Source organism: Vanessa tameamea, chromosome 2 (assembly GCF_037043105.1).
Source record: "Vanessa tameamea isolate UH-Manoa-2023 chromosome 2, ilVanTame1 primary haplotype, whole genome shotgun sequence".
Lineage (NCBI taxonomy): Eukaryota > Metazoa > Arthropoda > Insecta > Lepidoptera > Nymphalidae > Vanessa > Vanessa tameamea.
In genome coordinates, this window is record NC_087310.1 from 2,094,058 (window position 1) to 2,111,645 (window position 17,588).

General features: G+C 33.0%; 1 protein-coding gene across 5 annotated transcripts in view; it reads left to right on the forward strand.

The window, feature by feature from the left end:
* LOC113398275 (septin-7) overlaps window positions 1-17,588 on the forward strand; it is a 477,393-nt gene that overhangs the window by 3,376 nt on the left and 456,429 nt on the right. For 2 of the 5 annotated variants that reach the window (XR_010309221.1, XM_026636928.2), the window contains exon 1: window positions 7,193-7,758. The exons of 1 other annotated variant lie outside the window; for it this stretch is intronic. Coding sequence is in view for 3 of the 4 variants with exons in the window: in XM_026636928.2 (XP_026492713.1) it covers window positions 7,348-7,758 (411 nt within the window). In the remaining variant the exon portion in view is untranslated. Of the gene's footprint in view, window positions 1-7,192; window positions 7,759-10,253; window positions 10,527-17,588 lie in introns of those variants that run through there. 2 more of the 5 variants (XM_026636929.2, XM_026636931.2) reach the window with 2 other exon arrangements.

A 17,588-nucleotide genomic window follows, 5' to 3' on the forward strand; every position in this document is an offset into this window, starting at 1 on the left:
GGATATGTCGCATTGCACGTCGATTTACCATTATCCTCTTCAGTTCATTTGTCGTCGGTATAACCAATTAATTGTATTGAGTTATAATGAAGCATGTAATACATAACTGCAACAGGCTTTTTTGACCTAACTATAATTGTTAATATCGTAAATAATTGTACTTTGGAGTTAAAAAAGGAATTAATATTTCAAATAAATATCTAAAATTGTGCAGCTATATCATATATTTTTTTCCTTATTTGATTTTGATTATTTGAACTTAAATTGTCGTTATTTGCCCATTATATGTTGAACTGAACAAAATGATAATTAGCAACTTTTATATCGTCAATATATATATTGGTAACATAAATGTATGTTTATTACTTCTATAAAATTAAGTAACGCAGTGAACTTGAATCATAAATGATTGATATTTTAGTTACGAAAAAATGAAATAGTATATCTATAGAGTATTCTTACTGTTGGTCGTCTCTGTGTGATTGATCAACTAGACTTTTGAATACGGCTTGGACAAAATGAAAAAAAAAGCGTTCGCAATTTCCTCTAGAATTTGCCAACCTTTTTATTGCTTCATTGCGTAATTCATAAAACTAATTTAAAACCCAAGTTGGATGCGTAAAAATTGTCTACTCATAACAAATAATAATACCAATAATCCATTGAATCCATTTTGTTTTGCTGGCGGAAAAAACTTTAACAAGCTTAATCGCTAGAATTTTTAAATCGTGCTTAAATTTTAAGTATGCACTTAGAGTTTGCTTAAACCAATATCGTAGAACAATTCCGATGGAAAAACTTCGAAGGTGAATTGTGTTTAGCATTTTACTCAAACGAGCTATTTTTTTAAATAGGAAAAGTTTATATTGTTTTTGTTCAGACTTTAGTCTTAAACTATTTACCCTACCTGTAAAAATAAAACTTATTTAATTAGAAAATGGTAAGTCGACAAGAGTAAGAAATTGGTCACCATACATTTAACTTAAAATTCTGCTAAACGTAAACCTCATAAAGCTACTATTTAAATCTTCAGCTGGGATATAACGTAGCACTGTTTGAGTTAACGTGCCGTTACGAACCATCACTAGGCACGTGCAGGTTCACATTTTTATACAATCTTTCAACGTGTTTACAGTTCAACAAACTCGAAGGTGATTAAAGATTTACTTGATGTAACAATTTTAAAATTGTAACATATCTAAATGATCCATTTAACATGGCTTCGTAACACGAGCATATACGTTTATGTCTAGTAGATAGGGATAGTGACTTTCAAGAGGGAGAATCTTGAAACTGTGTCACGAATCTCAGTAGATTGAAACAGCGTGCTCGTAGTATTTTTTCCCACCCTCCCAACCTGTACACCCCCAAAGGGAGCTATGTAGTATTTAGATTCTAGACATAGCATAAAAGACAGAGATTGGAACAGTCAAAATGGTTTTTAATTGTCCGTATTCTATGATTTTAATTTTCAAGCAGTTGTACATCAACATTGGTCTTAATAAAGTTTTTTATTTAAAGTAAAATCGGTTAATGTAGCTGATCAATAGAACAAAGACGCTTGGAACAATATTTTCTCATGATTATATTTCAATGTACGTTTAGAAAGTTGAGGTGCAAAAAGGTTGTATTATATTGCAGTTTGTGCAGTTAGTGGATGTCTTTAATATTACAATGCATTTATATTCCCTTTAATTAACCTGTACTAATTTTGCAATAAATTTTCGTTGTTATGATATCCAGCCATTATTAAGTGTATTCGCTCGTTTGATTTTATTTTTTAAATCTACCGAAGTATGACCTTAGGTCTCTGTCTATCTCTCTTTACTAAAAACATGCCAACAAAATCATTTAATAAAAACCTGAAGTTACTTAACGAAATTATTTCATCGCGTTTTTCGAATGTTGTTGTATTTCATAACGTTCAAACATGTCAGTTTTACTAGACGTTTGTTATGGAAGATGTTTTTTGAATCAGTTATGTATATTTTAGAACATTTTTCTTCATAAATTTCCTTTAATTGGCATTACATTTTTACAAAAAAGTCAAAGTATTGGGTAGGTTTTGCCAACTATTGAGGGGTAATTTAAAGTTAGCGAATAAGACGTTTCTAAAGCATACTCAACGCTTTTGTGATTAAGTGTGCAAAGCAGTTCGTTATTATATGCTTATTATTTTAAGTGTGGTTTAAATAGAAAACGTCCCTTGAGTTGAAAACTAACAAGAACATTTTAAACATATTTCTACATGGGTCGTGTTTATGTTACGTCGCAGTTTCATCTCATGTCTAATGAAGTATGTCACTTATTGTGATTTCGCTTTCGTCTGATGTAAATTGATAGGTTCGTCAATAAGGTATAGCATTACAGTCTCATATAACAGACGTTGGCACATTTGAATACATACTAGTTTCTAATTTGAGATGATATATCTTCATTTTAGATAATTTACGTTTTATTGCATTTAAAGTATGTTCTAAATAAACAGTCTTTTATTTGTAATAGACCGGCAGGCAAAGGGGATACCGCCCATAGACTCCACTGTAAGAAATATCAAACATTCCTAACGACGTCAATGCGACGGGAACCATAGGAACGAAGTTATAGCTCTTGTGACGAAATTACACTGACTTGCTCATCCTTTCTCACCCCTTTCAAATCGTGAGAACATAGCAATAAGTTTAAAGTTTTGCGTTTCGACATAATAGAATAGTTACCTTACTGATGTGTGGATGATGTGTTTGTAAGTATACACTTTAATACATATACAAGCGAAAAGTCAAGCAGGAAAAATCAATTGTAATAGCTGTGATTTACCAGTTAGTAGTTAATAGGTACACGTTATGAAAATGTTTACCGAGCGTAACACTAATTCTTTTTATAATATATTTAATGGATTCAATTCATTAATAGGTTTTAATACGAGCTCGAGGTAGCTTGCAGTTTTTATAGTAGATATCGATTTTATATCACTAAATACTAAAACCTCCAAAACGCGATGTATCTTTTGCTATAAGTTTTATGTATATTGGTTTAGTAGTTTTTATCAGATATTCATGCGAAAGTAACTTCTTGTCGTTTATTAGTATATATTAGTAATTTTTTTTATTACTTTAATTAATTATGTATACAAAAACAGCTTAATAACGCCATCTATCGTGCGATTCTCGAATCAAAATGACGTTTGTCACTTTATACTGTTCAGAGTGAATAGCATACATTAGAACTAGATGGCGCTGGATTCGTAGGAAGCCGTTTTTTAAATGTATTATAGTTTGTATGTAGGTCTACAAACTCTTATGGTAAAGTTTTTACGCCTATTCGTCTGTGACTTCCTAACCTAATAAATCTTGTGTTCTTCGTTTGTAAAGGTCAAATGTAGGTACTATAAAAAACAGCATACATTTTTTAAAAGCCTGTATTTATTACAAGCATCAGTGTTTGCAAGATCTATCATTATAATAAGAGATAATTATCTCTTCTCGGTAACTCTTTTATATATATAAATTTTATATGAATACTTGACAGTAATTGGTCGTGTACTTTTTGTATTCAACTATTTTTTTTACTGTACAATTATGGATTGAAAGAAAAGTGAAATTAACATACGGATATAACATATTTTTTTACCTCTAATTGAATTAATAAGATGGAATTTGTTAATTTTTGGAACTGACTCCTTCAATTTGACTTCGATTGGTTTTGACTGACTTATTTTCTATTTACTCAATTGCTGACTAATTGACTGCTTGACTGATAATCTCGATTCGCATTTGACTGATCTACCTTACTTTTTACAATAAAACAAGATTAGATAGAGAAAGGGCCTTTCTAAGATGGACGGCTATTTAGCGGTGTAACGTCGAACCCCAAAAAAATGCCATGTCGAAAATAAATTAGCAATGTAAGGCCAATTAAGACATCACTTGATTCAAAATACTAAGTCCTTCAAACTGTTGAAATTACAAGGGTAAAATAACTAAGTGCACTTGTGCAAGCTTTTGTTTAGGTTGGTACAATATGTAGACATGAGATAAATATGTTTATAGCTCATTGTAATGGTATTTTACTTGGTGGTAGGGCTTTGTGCAAGTCCGTTTGAGTAGGTACCACCCACTTATCATATATTGCCGCCAAATTTTGTTGTGTTCCAGTTTGAAGTGAGACAGTGTAATTACAAGCACAAGAGACGTGACATATTACTTTCCAAGCTAGGTAGCCCATTGACAATGTAATGGTTACAATTTCTTTCAGCTCTAATGTCTACGAGAAGTGGTGTCAACATATTAATATACCATTAGATGACCCACTTGTCCGGCCGCCTAAAACAGCCAAATAAACAACCTTGATCTTGAATTAACATGACGTCATCGGTTGGGAAAAAATAAATAATTTATGGCGTATTAAATGTCGACAACGGTTTGTCTGAACTTTGGAAGGAAATTTAAAGTGGATATATGTATTTAGTGTGGAATAGTGTTGTTATTATGCATAAAGGTATATTAATCAAGAACTGTTTGTAGTGTATAGTATGACATATTAATAAGCACTTCGTATCAAATATGTGACCAAGGTTTGTTTATACTCCTCCCTTTGGAATAGGCTATACGTTTTTAATCAACCAATGGTACTTAAAGCTACCTGTATACATTTTGACGTATATAATTAAACGATAGTCGCCTGTAATTGTTTACATTTTAAAAACTTTAGGTTAAGTAAATTAGTATATAATAATAAAAAAATTACAATGTTTCGATGAAAATTTCGATAAAAAACGAAACTGTTACTTTTTCAGCATTTACTCTCAGAATATTAAAGGAATAGCCTATAAATTTGAATGCCTATAGAATCAACCCACGCCTCATTACTGTAGATACATTCAAGTTTTTCAAGACGTTTGAGCACGAGTCTTACATCAGTATGGCTAAGCGGGAATTAATATTCATAAAATTCATGATCACTCACTGGAAGTTGTCCAGATTTGATCCCGGGTTCTTCAGTCAATAGTCGTGGACTACACTATCGGCTTCCCATACCTATATGAAATACTAGCCGTGTGCCCCATCGACTGTCACATCGGAAGCATAACATATAAACCAAACGATTTTCCTTGAGTGTTCCATAAAATAAAAATCAAAATTTCGTCATAAATAGTAGATCAATTATTTTATGAAATAGTTTTATGAAATAAAGGTAAATATTAATTTATTTCACTTTATTGTCTATTAACAATTGTTTAGTACATAAGGCCTTACGCCATCAAGGCGTTCTCTAACAGACAACCTAAGGCTATGTATGATATTGACATACTCGTACATAGCATTTTAAGAATATATTGGAGCTCAAGTTTGCTTTATACCAAATTTCGTCAAATTCGGTTCATTGGCTTGGCAGTGAAAGAGCGACAGACAGACAGACACAGTTACTTGCACATTTATAATAGTAGTATATAAGTATAGATTAGATTCAATAACAGTATTTTTTGTCATTTAAAAATGTTCCCACAAGCACAATCTTGCGAATTATTACTCTTAACTAAAATAAATAACACTTCATATATTTTGTTACTGTTTGTTGAAATGTCTCGATAGACATACGAGTTGATTAATTATGAAACAATGTTACATGTTGAAGTTTAATTAGACATTATTTATTAATGTTTATTATCCTTAAGACATTGAAATTTAAAATAATAAATCTCACCAGGTAACGTAAACAAACATAAATTTCGATCGTATAAGATCAAAGTGCAGTAGGGTTGTGCGGATGAAATATAGGCCTGGGGGGTCTGAACTCTGACGACGCGCATGCGCTATGGGGTACTCGGTCGATCAGGGTGACCGTGACCACACCACGCGAAGACCACGTGGTTCATGAATTGCATATAAATTCTACCGTCTAGACTTGTAGATCATATTATATTATATTACCTTCGTTTATAATTTAATATCATATTATATATGATTCGAGTCTGTATGTTTGTTACTGAACGTCGCTCAAATGATTGGATAATTTAAATACTTAAATTTAGTATAGAAGTTAGATATCGTGGCTCGAAACGTGAGATATATTTTTTAATTTATTTTAATTAATATATGTATAGCGAATAGGGAGGTAGGAACGTGTTTAGCTATGAAATGAGAGGTCGATGACATTTAAAAATACATTTTTTTATATGATAAATAATCTAGAGGTGACTGTATGTTATATTATATAAGAAAGAAAGTTGAGAATAATATCCAATTAACTTATTAGATAGTTCCTATGTATTTTAAACTTTTATAAATTTATAAGTTTTTAATAAATAATCACACGTATGTTTTGTTCGCATTTTGATATGAATGAATGTGGAAAATGTTCATTCTCTTGTAATAGTTGGCCTAATTGCAACTTTCAGTATCAATAATACCGTAGACGTCTTGAGTCTTGACTCAATCGGGCCGTTGAACCAAATAACGTCATTTCCTTCTTTCACCAATTGGAAACCATTCATGAAACGAATTTACGAATATTTAGCTAAAACTTGTCGTGTACTTATGATACTTAATTGTTATCATATTGTGTTTATTTTTTTTATGTTTGATAATTTACTAAACCTTTTAAAAAAAATTGCGTTCGTTGTTAAATTATCTTTGTAGTAGTAAATCCCATATAATTATGTAAGTTATCAGTGAGCTGAGGTTTCGATCGAATTTTTGAATGTATGTTAAAAATATACGGTTAATCTAATCCAGAAATAATTATTTCGAATGCAACTGGTAGCTTTTGAGATTAGCGCGTTCCACAAAAATACTCTCCAGCTGAATAAAATAGTAATAATACAAATAATCGTAATATTTGTTTCACTTAAAGTTATTCTCGTTATCGTAAAGTACTAAGAAAAATCTCTTAATTCAATATATAATGGACATGCATTAATTAGTTTTAAGAATCATATTTGCAAAATATATTCCTGAAATAAACTAATTAAATGCTTCACAAAGTCCTCGAACTCGATCTAAATACAGTCAAGCAATATGTAGAATTCGCGAAGAATTCATGTGCTGACCTTGGCAGAGATGCAGCAATGCATTTTCAACCCTCTAGTCGGGCAGTCGTGTGGCAATAATCCTGGGCTTCACTGGGGTCGGCGGCAGTGGCGAATGGCGACGGCGTCGAGTGCGGGGCGCCGCTGTGAGCGTCCGCCCGCGCGCCTCGTCTGCAACGCGCGAGCTGTCAAACCGCCTCCGACGGGCACCCGGCTCGAACGCTCCTACATATCGCACGATATCGCGACCGTTTGATTGTTCACGGCTAGTGACAGTGTGTGATTTGTTATACTCGCATGACGGACATCAATTTAAGGAGATGAACGGCAGCATGACGACGGTGAATGGTGGTGCCGTCAATGGTGGCAATGGAGCGCTCAATGGAATCGGAGCTGCACCACGTACCGCAACCCTTGGAACACCTAACAGTTATGCATATACGTCCAGTGGTTCGTTACTCGGTCGTGGTGGTTCCGCTAGACCAGTTCCGCCGCCGACACTCCCGAAATATAGCGGATCATTTAGTGCAGGGAGCAGTCTCAGTGCAACAGGGCTCCGAGAGCGGGACAGGGAAGGAGCAGGTGGATCTCATAGATTGGCTAGTCTCGAGAGACTGGCTCTCCGACAGCGTATTATTGAACAAAACGCAAACAATCAGGTGGCAAGTTTGACGGCTAACAATACCACTGGTCCCACCTCAGCTACCGTCACCCTTACCGACACAGCAACGGTAAGTCCCTGTGCTGCACATCTCGATCACCCTCTAACAGTTCCCCTAATCGAAATTAACGCACTAGGGGTGCGTTAAAGGGAGGTGCATTATTTTAGTTCAACTTACCCTCCTGTAGTGTACATCACGGGCTTTACCATTTTTATAGTTCTACCGATGTCAAGAAAGCAACAATAATTCGCCCTGTTAATTTTATTATGATAATTACTTTATTATTAGTATAAGTAATATATTGAAACAATAAATTAAATTAAAATTTGAAGCCATTACAAATATATTCGGTTTATCCACACTACGATTTGCTTTTATTTACGTTCGTATTAGAAATAAACGATAGATACACACATAGAAACATAAGCTCATTACAAAAACATGCAGAAGACTTGCATGTTAAACAACGCAATTTCTTTAAAAAAAAATGATGTTATGATTTCTAAATGGAAATTTCTAATAGCTTGTTTACATTGAATTACTTGTTACATTCTAATATGAAAAGCATGTCCTTATATCTAAAAACAATTATTTATAAAACGTTCTACGTTCACACGAAAACATTAATTAAAGTCACACGCTCTATAGAACCCTTTATTATTTCAAGTGATCTAGAACTCTATTTTTTTTTAATTAAGAAAGTTCTCGTTATATGGAATAATAGTTTAGTATATTGTGTAAAGCTTATTACTCAATTGATAATACTTTAGTTATGTATTGGTATTAGCGTCATCGTATACCACGTAAGGAACATCTGTTTTCCTTTATTTCCCTAAGGATGTGCCTTGTGTATTCCCACGTAAGTTCCTCATGTGATACGACTGGTCCGTGCCGCTGGAGGAGTAAGCGGGTGACTGACCCCATGTATACAGGGTTAAAAATAACCATGAAACGGCGGCCATTCTGCTCGCATGTGTCGAATTCACTAAACAGGCATTAACTGTTTCATGGTCGAACCCTGACCTGATAATTCGGGGTATCCTAATAAAAATACACCTTAAATTAACTTCTCGGTACTGTCAAGATATCCTGTAAGAATGAACTCGAAACTCACCTCAGAACATGATCGTGAAACGTCAGAAAGCGATATGAGATATTGATTATAATAATAATTAAAGGACATAAAGATAGCGTATAGGCGTAATATACGTAAGGCGTTTGAACATTTTTGAGCGAGATACGAAGTGAGTTCTTGCAATGCTGATCGAATACAATATTTTTGTCTTTGTAAGTAATGGATTATTAAATGTAAATATTCAATTGTTGACCTTTTTTTGATAAGTCGTTAACAAGATGTTTGTATACAAACGAATAAACGATTGTAAATATAACAAATGACTGAGTAGTCTGAAGGATTCTTATTGTGAACAGTTTTCTAGGAATTTATATTATCTGTTGCATTTTATCACATGTCATTTTGAGAATGTCTGGAAGATAACGCAGGAAGCGAGACTCGTTTCTGTATTCAAATTGTACATTGATTCTATAAATAATAATTTTGCAGATGATTCGTTTTCGGAAATGCGTTTTATATGCGAAATACTTTTCCAATAAACTTTGCGCAACTGAATCGACTTAAGTTTTAATTTTTTCACGAACCAGCAAAAGCGGTTAGGGCACGTTCTCCTTTTGCTTAATAACTTTAAAAAGTCTTAAAAATAAATACGTTGACGATCAATTATCAACTTTCATGCTTTTATATTAAGATTCAAATTGCTTATAACTTGATATGTATGTTATCTTCTTTTCACCAATCTGTCCTTGCTTTTGTGTTGCCTGCTGGGTATAAGTGTGACGGGCTCGGGATCCTTTTACGTCTATACGTAGTTATAGACATAATTAACTTGTACCTGAGTTAACACCAGTTTAAACACACGTGTCGATTTCTAAAATATGAAAACAGTACTGCCCTCTGCGTAAAATTAAAAAATATATTAGATATAATAGTACCTAGTAGTACCTACATTCGTCTTTGTGAAGTTATTTAAAAAGTTCATTCGAAAAAAAAAACATTCAATTCGAAATTGGAAACGTAAACAAATGAAGACAAGAATGATATGAGTGATTCGAATGAATAATATAAATAAGTGCTGTTGTTTATAAAACGTAAATGGTTAAGTTATTGTATGATTCCCTCTTGGCTTCAAAGTAAACGTGCATTAACATCTGTGGGCTTTTTTTTCGCCCCGTGTATCGGGACCTCGGTGGGGCGCTTGTGTGCCCAGCTAGCCAACAGCCGGTAGTGCCGGTAACTTAACCTCAAACTGATACAGACGTGAGTGTGCTTCACATTAATACAGTCTATTTGTTTGAAACACCGTACGTTTTATCGCTAAAAGAGCATTTTATTCGAAATGTGATCAAAGTAAACTAAGCAATCAAGTGTTAAATTTTCGTTATATTAAGTAGTACTACTTAAACATATATAAATCTATAGATTAACTTATTTATATGAAAAAAAGTAGCACGAACCGAAGATAATCAAGTTCAAATAATCGAGTAAATTATATGAATAAAAAAATATATCGTGAAAGTGATGTCGGTGCGAGACGTTAAAGTATATGTTTAAAGTTTAGCTCTTAGCGTCGTCTGTGTTTCGTCACAGTTTGAATGTGCTTAGAATGGCAAATCGAGCAGTCGCAAACAATACGACACAACAAACCAAACTAAATAGGTGTGCCAGCAGTGTCGGTGACAGTGGAATTGATAGAACGAAAGTTGGATGGACAAGTCCTCGAGAAATATGGAGGAACTTGTCGTTACGTAGAAAGGCAGAGGTAAATATAATTTATGATACGATTATAAATATAATAATGCTTAAGTTGTTGCCTTTGTGAAACGTATCGTTCGACATTTAGCTATCAACAGGGCGCGACGCGTTAGCGTCTGTCCGACTCCATCGGCGCCTAGATTCTCTGTAACTTTAAATCAATCCTTAAAAGGCGATAAATACGATACTGTATGCTCGCTCTCACTCGCTTGTGTAATTAAAATGATATATTTGAAATTATTATTTAGTTAAACATGTAATTGTACTAACATTGAATTTTAGTATAGACGTAAAACAAAAAATCTGAATTTATAATCTTTGAGATACAATTTTAGACGTTATAAGTTCAAAAGCTATATATTTCATTAAATTGAAATATGTTCTCGTAACTGTGATATTTCTGTGCGTAATTTACTTCTCTTACGTCCTTTAGTTTAATAAATCAATGCGTATCCATTTTCTATCCTCAGTGACTGGGTCGTTGACTTGTTCTTGTAATAAGTCACAAACGCATTTCGTGTCTCAGTTTGCGGCTTTATCTACAAGTAAATGTGTCTCACGATGTCATTTTATAGAATCTTACTTACGAGCAAATAATGAACAATAGTTAGTTCATCATAGCGTTTCTTTTTACGCTTTCGTAGGAAGTTTATTATCGTTATTGTCATTGATATACGAAAAGGTTTTGTGTAATATTCAGTTCCAATTTTAAATATGAAAAAATCTACCCTATCTCAGATTAATATATAATTTACTTTATCAATAAATAAATGCGATATAGGATTTACGTGATTTATTAAATAGATATGTGAAAAATAAAGAATATTGTCTGTTTTATGTTACATTCCGAGGTTTTGTATACACAATATGTGAAAGTTAAACTAATAAATGTCATGCATATTCCAAACGTATATTTAAAAAGGAATGCGGTAGACAATCTAAAATTTACTTTTACGGAGTGACGAAGACTTAAATAGTTCCATCTACAAATATAATCTGGCGTCGGATTGTCTGTAATATTTTCAACGTTCATTTGGTCCGCTAAGTAGTTTCTTTGATTTTATGTAACCATTGATGTCGCACATAATATGTAACATATCGAGGTAATTTGTACTAAACTTTGTGGTACCGGCAAAGGAGCAGACACTATCTCAACTAGTAGACGTCGTATGAGCTTAGGTGTTTTTTCAACCGCACCGTGGCGGTTAAGTAAACCCATCATCAAAAGCATTATCAAGTTTTGTTGGCGCCTAGGAGTCGAATAGCTGTAGATACGTGATAAGGGCAATCCAATTATGTTTTTAAAACGTCGTTTTATACTTTTAATTATTTCATTTTGCAATGACCTTACGTTTTGTCCATGCTGCAAGTTAGAACTACTGATGTGTCATAATTAATTTAACCCCAATTAAACAGTTCACGGTATATACGTCAGTTAATTACGTTGAATTTGTAGTAAACAATGAATTTACTAAACAAGCTTTTGCATAATAATTCTCCAAACTAGGTTACTAAAATCGACTTCAAAAGAGGAAGAGGTGTTTCTCCTGTATTTTCATATGTAGGTGATTTTTCAGAAACGTACAGGATGTACTTCTAACAGGTTGTTACTTTATCGCAATCGAAATGAAACGTAATCGTTGCCGTTCAACCGTTTATATATTCTTCAAACGCAACGATCTAGTTGCGGTAGTGTTTAATTTGAACATCAATAAGAAAGTGTAATGCTTCTATGTTGAATAAAGGAATTTGAGTTTGAGTTTGCGGTTCGGTCGAAGTTGGATCGTAATATAACCGGGGTGGTATCATAACTTAAATAAATCATTAAAATTGGCTCTCTGTTACATTCAAGCTGAGGTTGATTTTTGTTAGAAATAGTCGAAGTTGGATCGCAACAGTAGATTACCCATTATGACTTAGTAGAATTGAATATTACACGACCGATTTGTGTAGTTATAAGAAAGGTTCAAGCGTAAGAAATATTATGGTACCGTTCTTAATGCATCGTGTGTACGTCTGTATTAGGCAGGACGCTAAAACCGACTTTAAAAAATTATCCAATATTTTTTTTAAACCAAATAAATAATATTGACTCAACTGATCATGATGGAATTTTACGACTTACGGTACCTATCCCTTGCTCACATGCGGTAAAAGTTGCGGGCGGTAACAGTCTTGTTACAATTTCTCCACAATAAATGTCGTCAACATATGATAAGAAAAACACCTATCTAATGTAGTCTAGGGCAGACATTTATTTGCTACAAGTGTTTGTCAAGTCCCCCGACTATTGTTACTCTGTGATCGTTTCACATATCAACCGATTGGATGAATAATGCAATAGCAGTTGTGCATGTACCATATTGCATTGGAGAGCTATCTGATTGAGCGACATGAAATTTAAACCGAACGTTAAGAAATCGTAGCTTTAGTTTCAAATGCAAATACAAGTCTGCTTTCGTAGTATTCGTTTAGCTACCGATACGAGGTTCAATACGAGTACGAGGAAAATATTCTGCATCAAAAATATTTTACTTAAATGTTAAATTTAATTCGTTACTGTAATATGACGATTCAAACGTTTTTATGAGCCTATTTGAATAAAGAATTTTTTGATTTTCATATTGATATATTAATTTTGCACTCAAAATCTATTTAAATAATTTATTGCATATTTGCTTAATCACATAATAGTTTTAAGTTAATATCGCTTCAAGAAAATAAACGGTCTTATATTATACGCAAGGCTCAGTGCATTTATGTTATCAAAACATAATTTATTCGGAAATGTTAAATCCGACAATAGACTATTCACAATAAAAATGCTCAAATGTACTAATATTTCTTTAAAAGTAACATCTATCGACAAAGATGGAGACTATTGTCGCGTTTGGGCGTCATCGCGTTTATCTTCTGTGATCTTATTATTATCTTATTCTTACCCGTTTTATTCACTGAAACTCCGGTCTACCTACGCCGTAACATCTTTCACCCACACGATAAGTGCAATCAATGTAAACAGAGGTCGATCAGATATTACCTTTTGTCAATTCGTTCGTCATAATTGTAATCAAAGTATATAAAAACCAATTATGTACGTGTTAGGTTGATTACTCGACATAGTAAACAAAGACGCTATGTAATTTCGATTTTACAAACTCGATAAAAATAATATTATTGTAGATGTAAATGATGGCGTTTGTATTTGTTGTTTTTAATTTAAGCTAAACAATAAAGTCAAAATTCAAAAGTGTTATACTTGCTTATTGTTTGTCAAAGATCTACCACTGGTTCGGTAATAAACATCGGACCTGAGAAGTACCGGCGAAAGAAATTCAGCAGGATTTTTTTTTAAATTGTTTGTTACCTTTTACAATGATTGTTTTCATACAATACAATTCAATATATTTTCGATATTTGAAATAAAAATGTAATTTAATTGATGACTGAGTTTATTGTTGGTGCTTGCTAAAATAGTCTATTTAAATGAAAAAAAAAAAAAAAACAAAAGATTTTATGTGTTACCGGATAATTGTAAGCATCTTTAGTTTGTAATAAATCAGGTCATATAATAATTTATCAAATTTTATGCGTTTTTAAAATTAATGCTCCGTTTACAATTTATAGACAGCTTACAACCTGTCTAGACATATTGTAACGGTCTTTGGAAATTTACGGTGATATGTATGATTTAATTAATTAATAATTCGAAGCAATATTTCGTTATTACTTATCGGAAATTATAACAAAACGTAAGAAATTGAGTATATGAGAGAACGGTTACCAACAATCGTGCGGAGAAAGTAATGTTAAATGAACCGGCGTCGAACAAAATAACAGTTATCGTCTTTATACAAGCAGTGAAACTAATGTAGTAAAACGATTTCAACATTATTGTGTAATTAACTGTTTAAGGAACTTTGTATAATAGTTTTGTTCATTTTTGTGTAGGTTCTTCCGTATGCCCCTTTCAATCGGATATTCCATCACTATACATTCATACTAGTTTAAATGAGTATTATATAATACAACAAAATATACAATCTGGATCAATTTTGGCGCATCGATTGTATAAGATATAATTTACATTTATATAGTCCTTAAGTCTAGGTATCCTATCCTTAAGTATAGAAACCGCCCGCCTTCCCTATGAAGAATTGGAGAACAAAAATAAAATTTAACTCCGACCGCGCCTGTATTCACTTGTCTAAATAACATAAGTAAATTATTATGTGTTGCATGGTAACATACCAAAGGGATGCAATGTAATTTCAATCACACCACCAATTCACGTTGTAAGTCGGTCGGTATGATATATCTAAGCCACGAGCGGCTACGTAGTTAAGGTTTTTAGGAGCAAAAGCGGCAATAAATTAGCTTACTTACGCGAATGTGGTTACAGTTATGTAAATTTATTGTCGTTATTTTTATTGTATTACAACGTCTCGGAGCTCCGCTAACTTCATGTCAGTCAATTTATATTGATGATTTATGTTTTTAGACATCGGTTTGCTGCCGTTGTTAGTAAATAAAACCTAACGATTCCCTGAGTCTTTGAAAAAAAGTTTTTAAATCAAAATTAAATATGTATTTTTTATTATTACATCTATATAATTTGTGTTTCCGCGATTGAAGAAACCAACCAAACCAGCCAAATTTTCCTATGACTTATAATATAAGTTCTTCAATAACAAATACCTATAAAAGATAAAATGTCTAAATTGTTTTCTAGAAAATTCGAGAAAGGGAACAGTCATTATCTATTCTTACTTTATCTCTTTAAACAGAATGTCTTATTGTTTGTTATTTACTCAGATAATGTTATTACGAAGTCGTCTATATTTCTTTGTACATGCTAATCGCTTGTTTTGAATCGTTCGCGGTAATATTTTCTTTGTGATTCTCTTTATGAATTGATTTTAAATGAGGATTTTATAAACAAAGAATAGATTTCTTAAATATACATATGTAAATGTCTACGACTCAATCGTAGTAATCTCCTTTGAAATGATATATTATCTGTTATCAGTTGTTAGCAAATAATATCCCGCGCAGATTCATTACACTGCTCGTCATACGTAAATTTTTTAAAGTGTTCTTTTAAACAACACTATCTTCGAAATTGCTTCTGGCGGAGTTGATGCTTAAACGACATTCTTTATTTAAAATATCCCATTATGATAAAGTTAAACATTAGTTACGAATAAATCAAGCTTAATGTGGTTATGTGCCATGATAGCTCCCGGACGGACAATTTCTCTTCGACTTCGAGCACGCAATCGGCTGTATCATGTATCCTAGCACCCATTAACAAATCGTGTTTCATACTTAAATATTAATCGATTACGTCATTATGTCCGATAAAGATCTAAAATTATACCTTAATGCTTTTTCGGAGATGAACTATTATTCTTTACTTACGTAGATTGCCACTGTAACTAACAGCGTTTATTGCCCTATTTTGAACATGAATTTGGAGCAAAGAGGTTTTGAAGTTCATCCTAACCCTGTTCTAGTGCTATGGATACATATGTGAAAGATTGTCATGCAGGATAAATGCATGTCATTACTTTTACCACCACGTATACATACAAATAAAGCATATAAAACGAGTTCTATCTACATGACCATCTAAGGAGGTTGTAATTAAAAGGACGTTAAACTTTAATTTTATTTATATAATTAACCTACAACACGACAGTATAAAACACTAATGCACGTTCCTTTACCTGTTAAATTTACGTCACTCGACCACTGTCTTTATTTTCGACACTATCGTCGGTATTAGATATACACTTGACGGATATCCGTTCAATGAAATCACGATGTATAATATCATGTACCGTCGTAAGGAGAGGGTATGTAAAACAAGTAAGATCTACAGGATGTGTCAGAATGAAAAGTGAGGATGATTCAGAATGATGTAGTCGATCGCGTCTTACTCGCTAAGGACGGTAAGTCATGTTTCCGCCAGTGCCATTAATTCTATTTTTTTTTCAGACGACGTAGAAGACTATAAAAATGTTGCCAACTAGCGTTTCTATTTTAAACGGACTCGCCATTACCTTTTTAAGATTTAGCAAAACGCTCTGATCAAATAGATAATTGTTTAATGACTGTCTGAAAAACTAAACCCTGTTGTGGTTAGTTCTACTTTAAAATCTGGTTAGATCTACTTTAAAACAGTACATTTTTACAAGTCATAACTATAATTACATAGACACATATGCAAATATTAACCCGATAAGTAGGTTCAGTGAACAAACCACAATTCTAGGTTAGTACTTCATAACGCAATCGAAGCCAGTGATATTATTGCAAACATCATTTCTAATATTACTTTGATATTCAAACCGTAGCTTCTCCTATTGGATTCAAAGAGGATTGACAACCAACCGGAAGTTCGTGAAATGTTTCTTTATTCGTTATAAAGTTTATGGAAGCCATACGTATACAAAGAGCAGAGACTGGTTCAGTGGCTAGAACACGTTAAACGAAGATTGCGCAAATCCGAGCAAGTACTACTGAGTTTTATGTGCTTAATTTTTGTTTATTATTTTTCGTTTTTGATGATGAAGGGAAACATCGTGAGGAAATCTGCACGTATCAGATATGATTCTAACACGTGTATTCACCAACCCTGCTGGATTGCGGCATTGTGGAGGAGGCTTTACGCCCAGCCGTGGGACTTTTATGAGCTTATTATGTTCTTAACATTTTGTGGATACATTTTTGTCTTAAATTTTAACACGTAGTGTTATAGTATCGGAGAGGTCTCGGGGTTATTTATTATACAATGAGTGATTCATGTTGTTACGCAATATGTTCTGAACCGCTAATCGACAGGTGCACTGACACAATGAACTTAGGTGCCGTGAATGTTAAATATGTCTAAAATGTTATATTTATTTAATATGTATAATAAATATCTGGAAGGCCAAATGTATATCAATATATAAACAGACAGACAAAACAGTCCAATCGTCTTCGTATATTTGTTTGTATAGTATGTTTTTGTTGTAAAGATTTTGGTCTGTTTAAATATGTTTGTTAGTTACGGATTAATAGA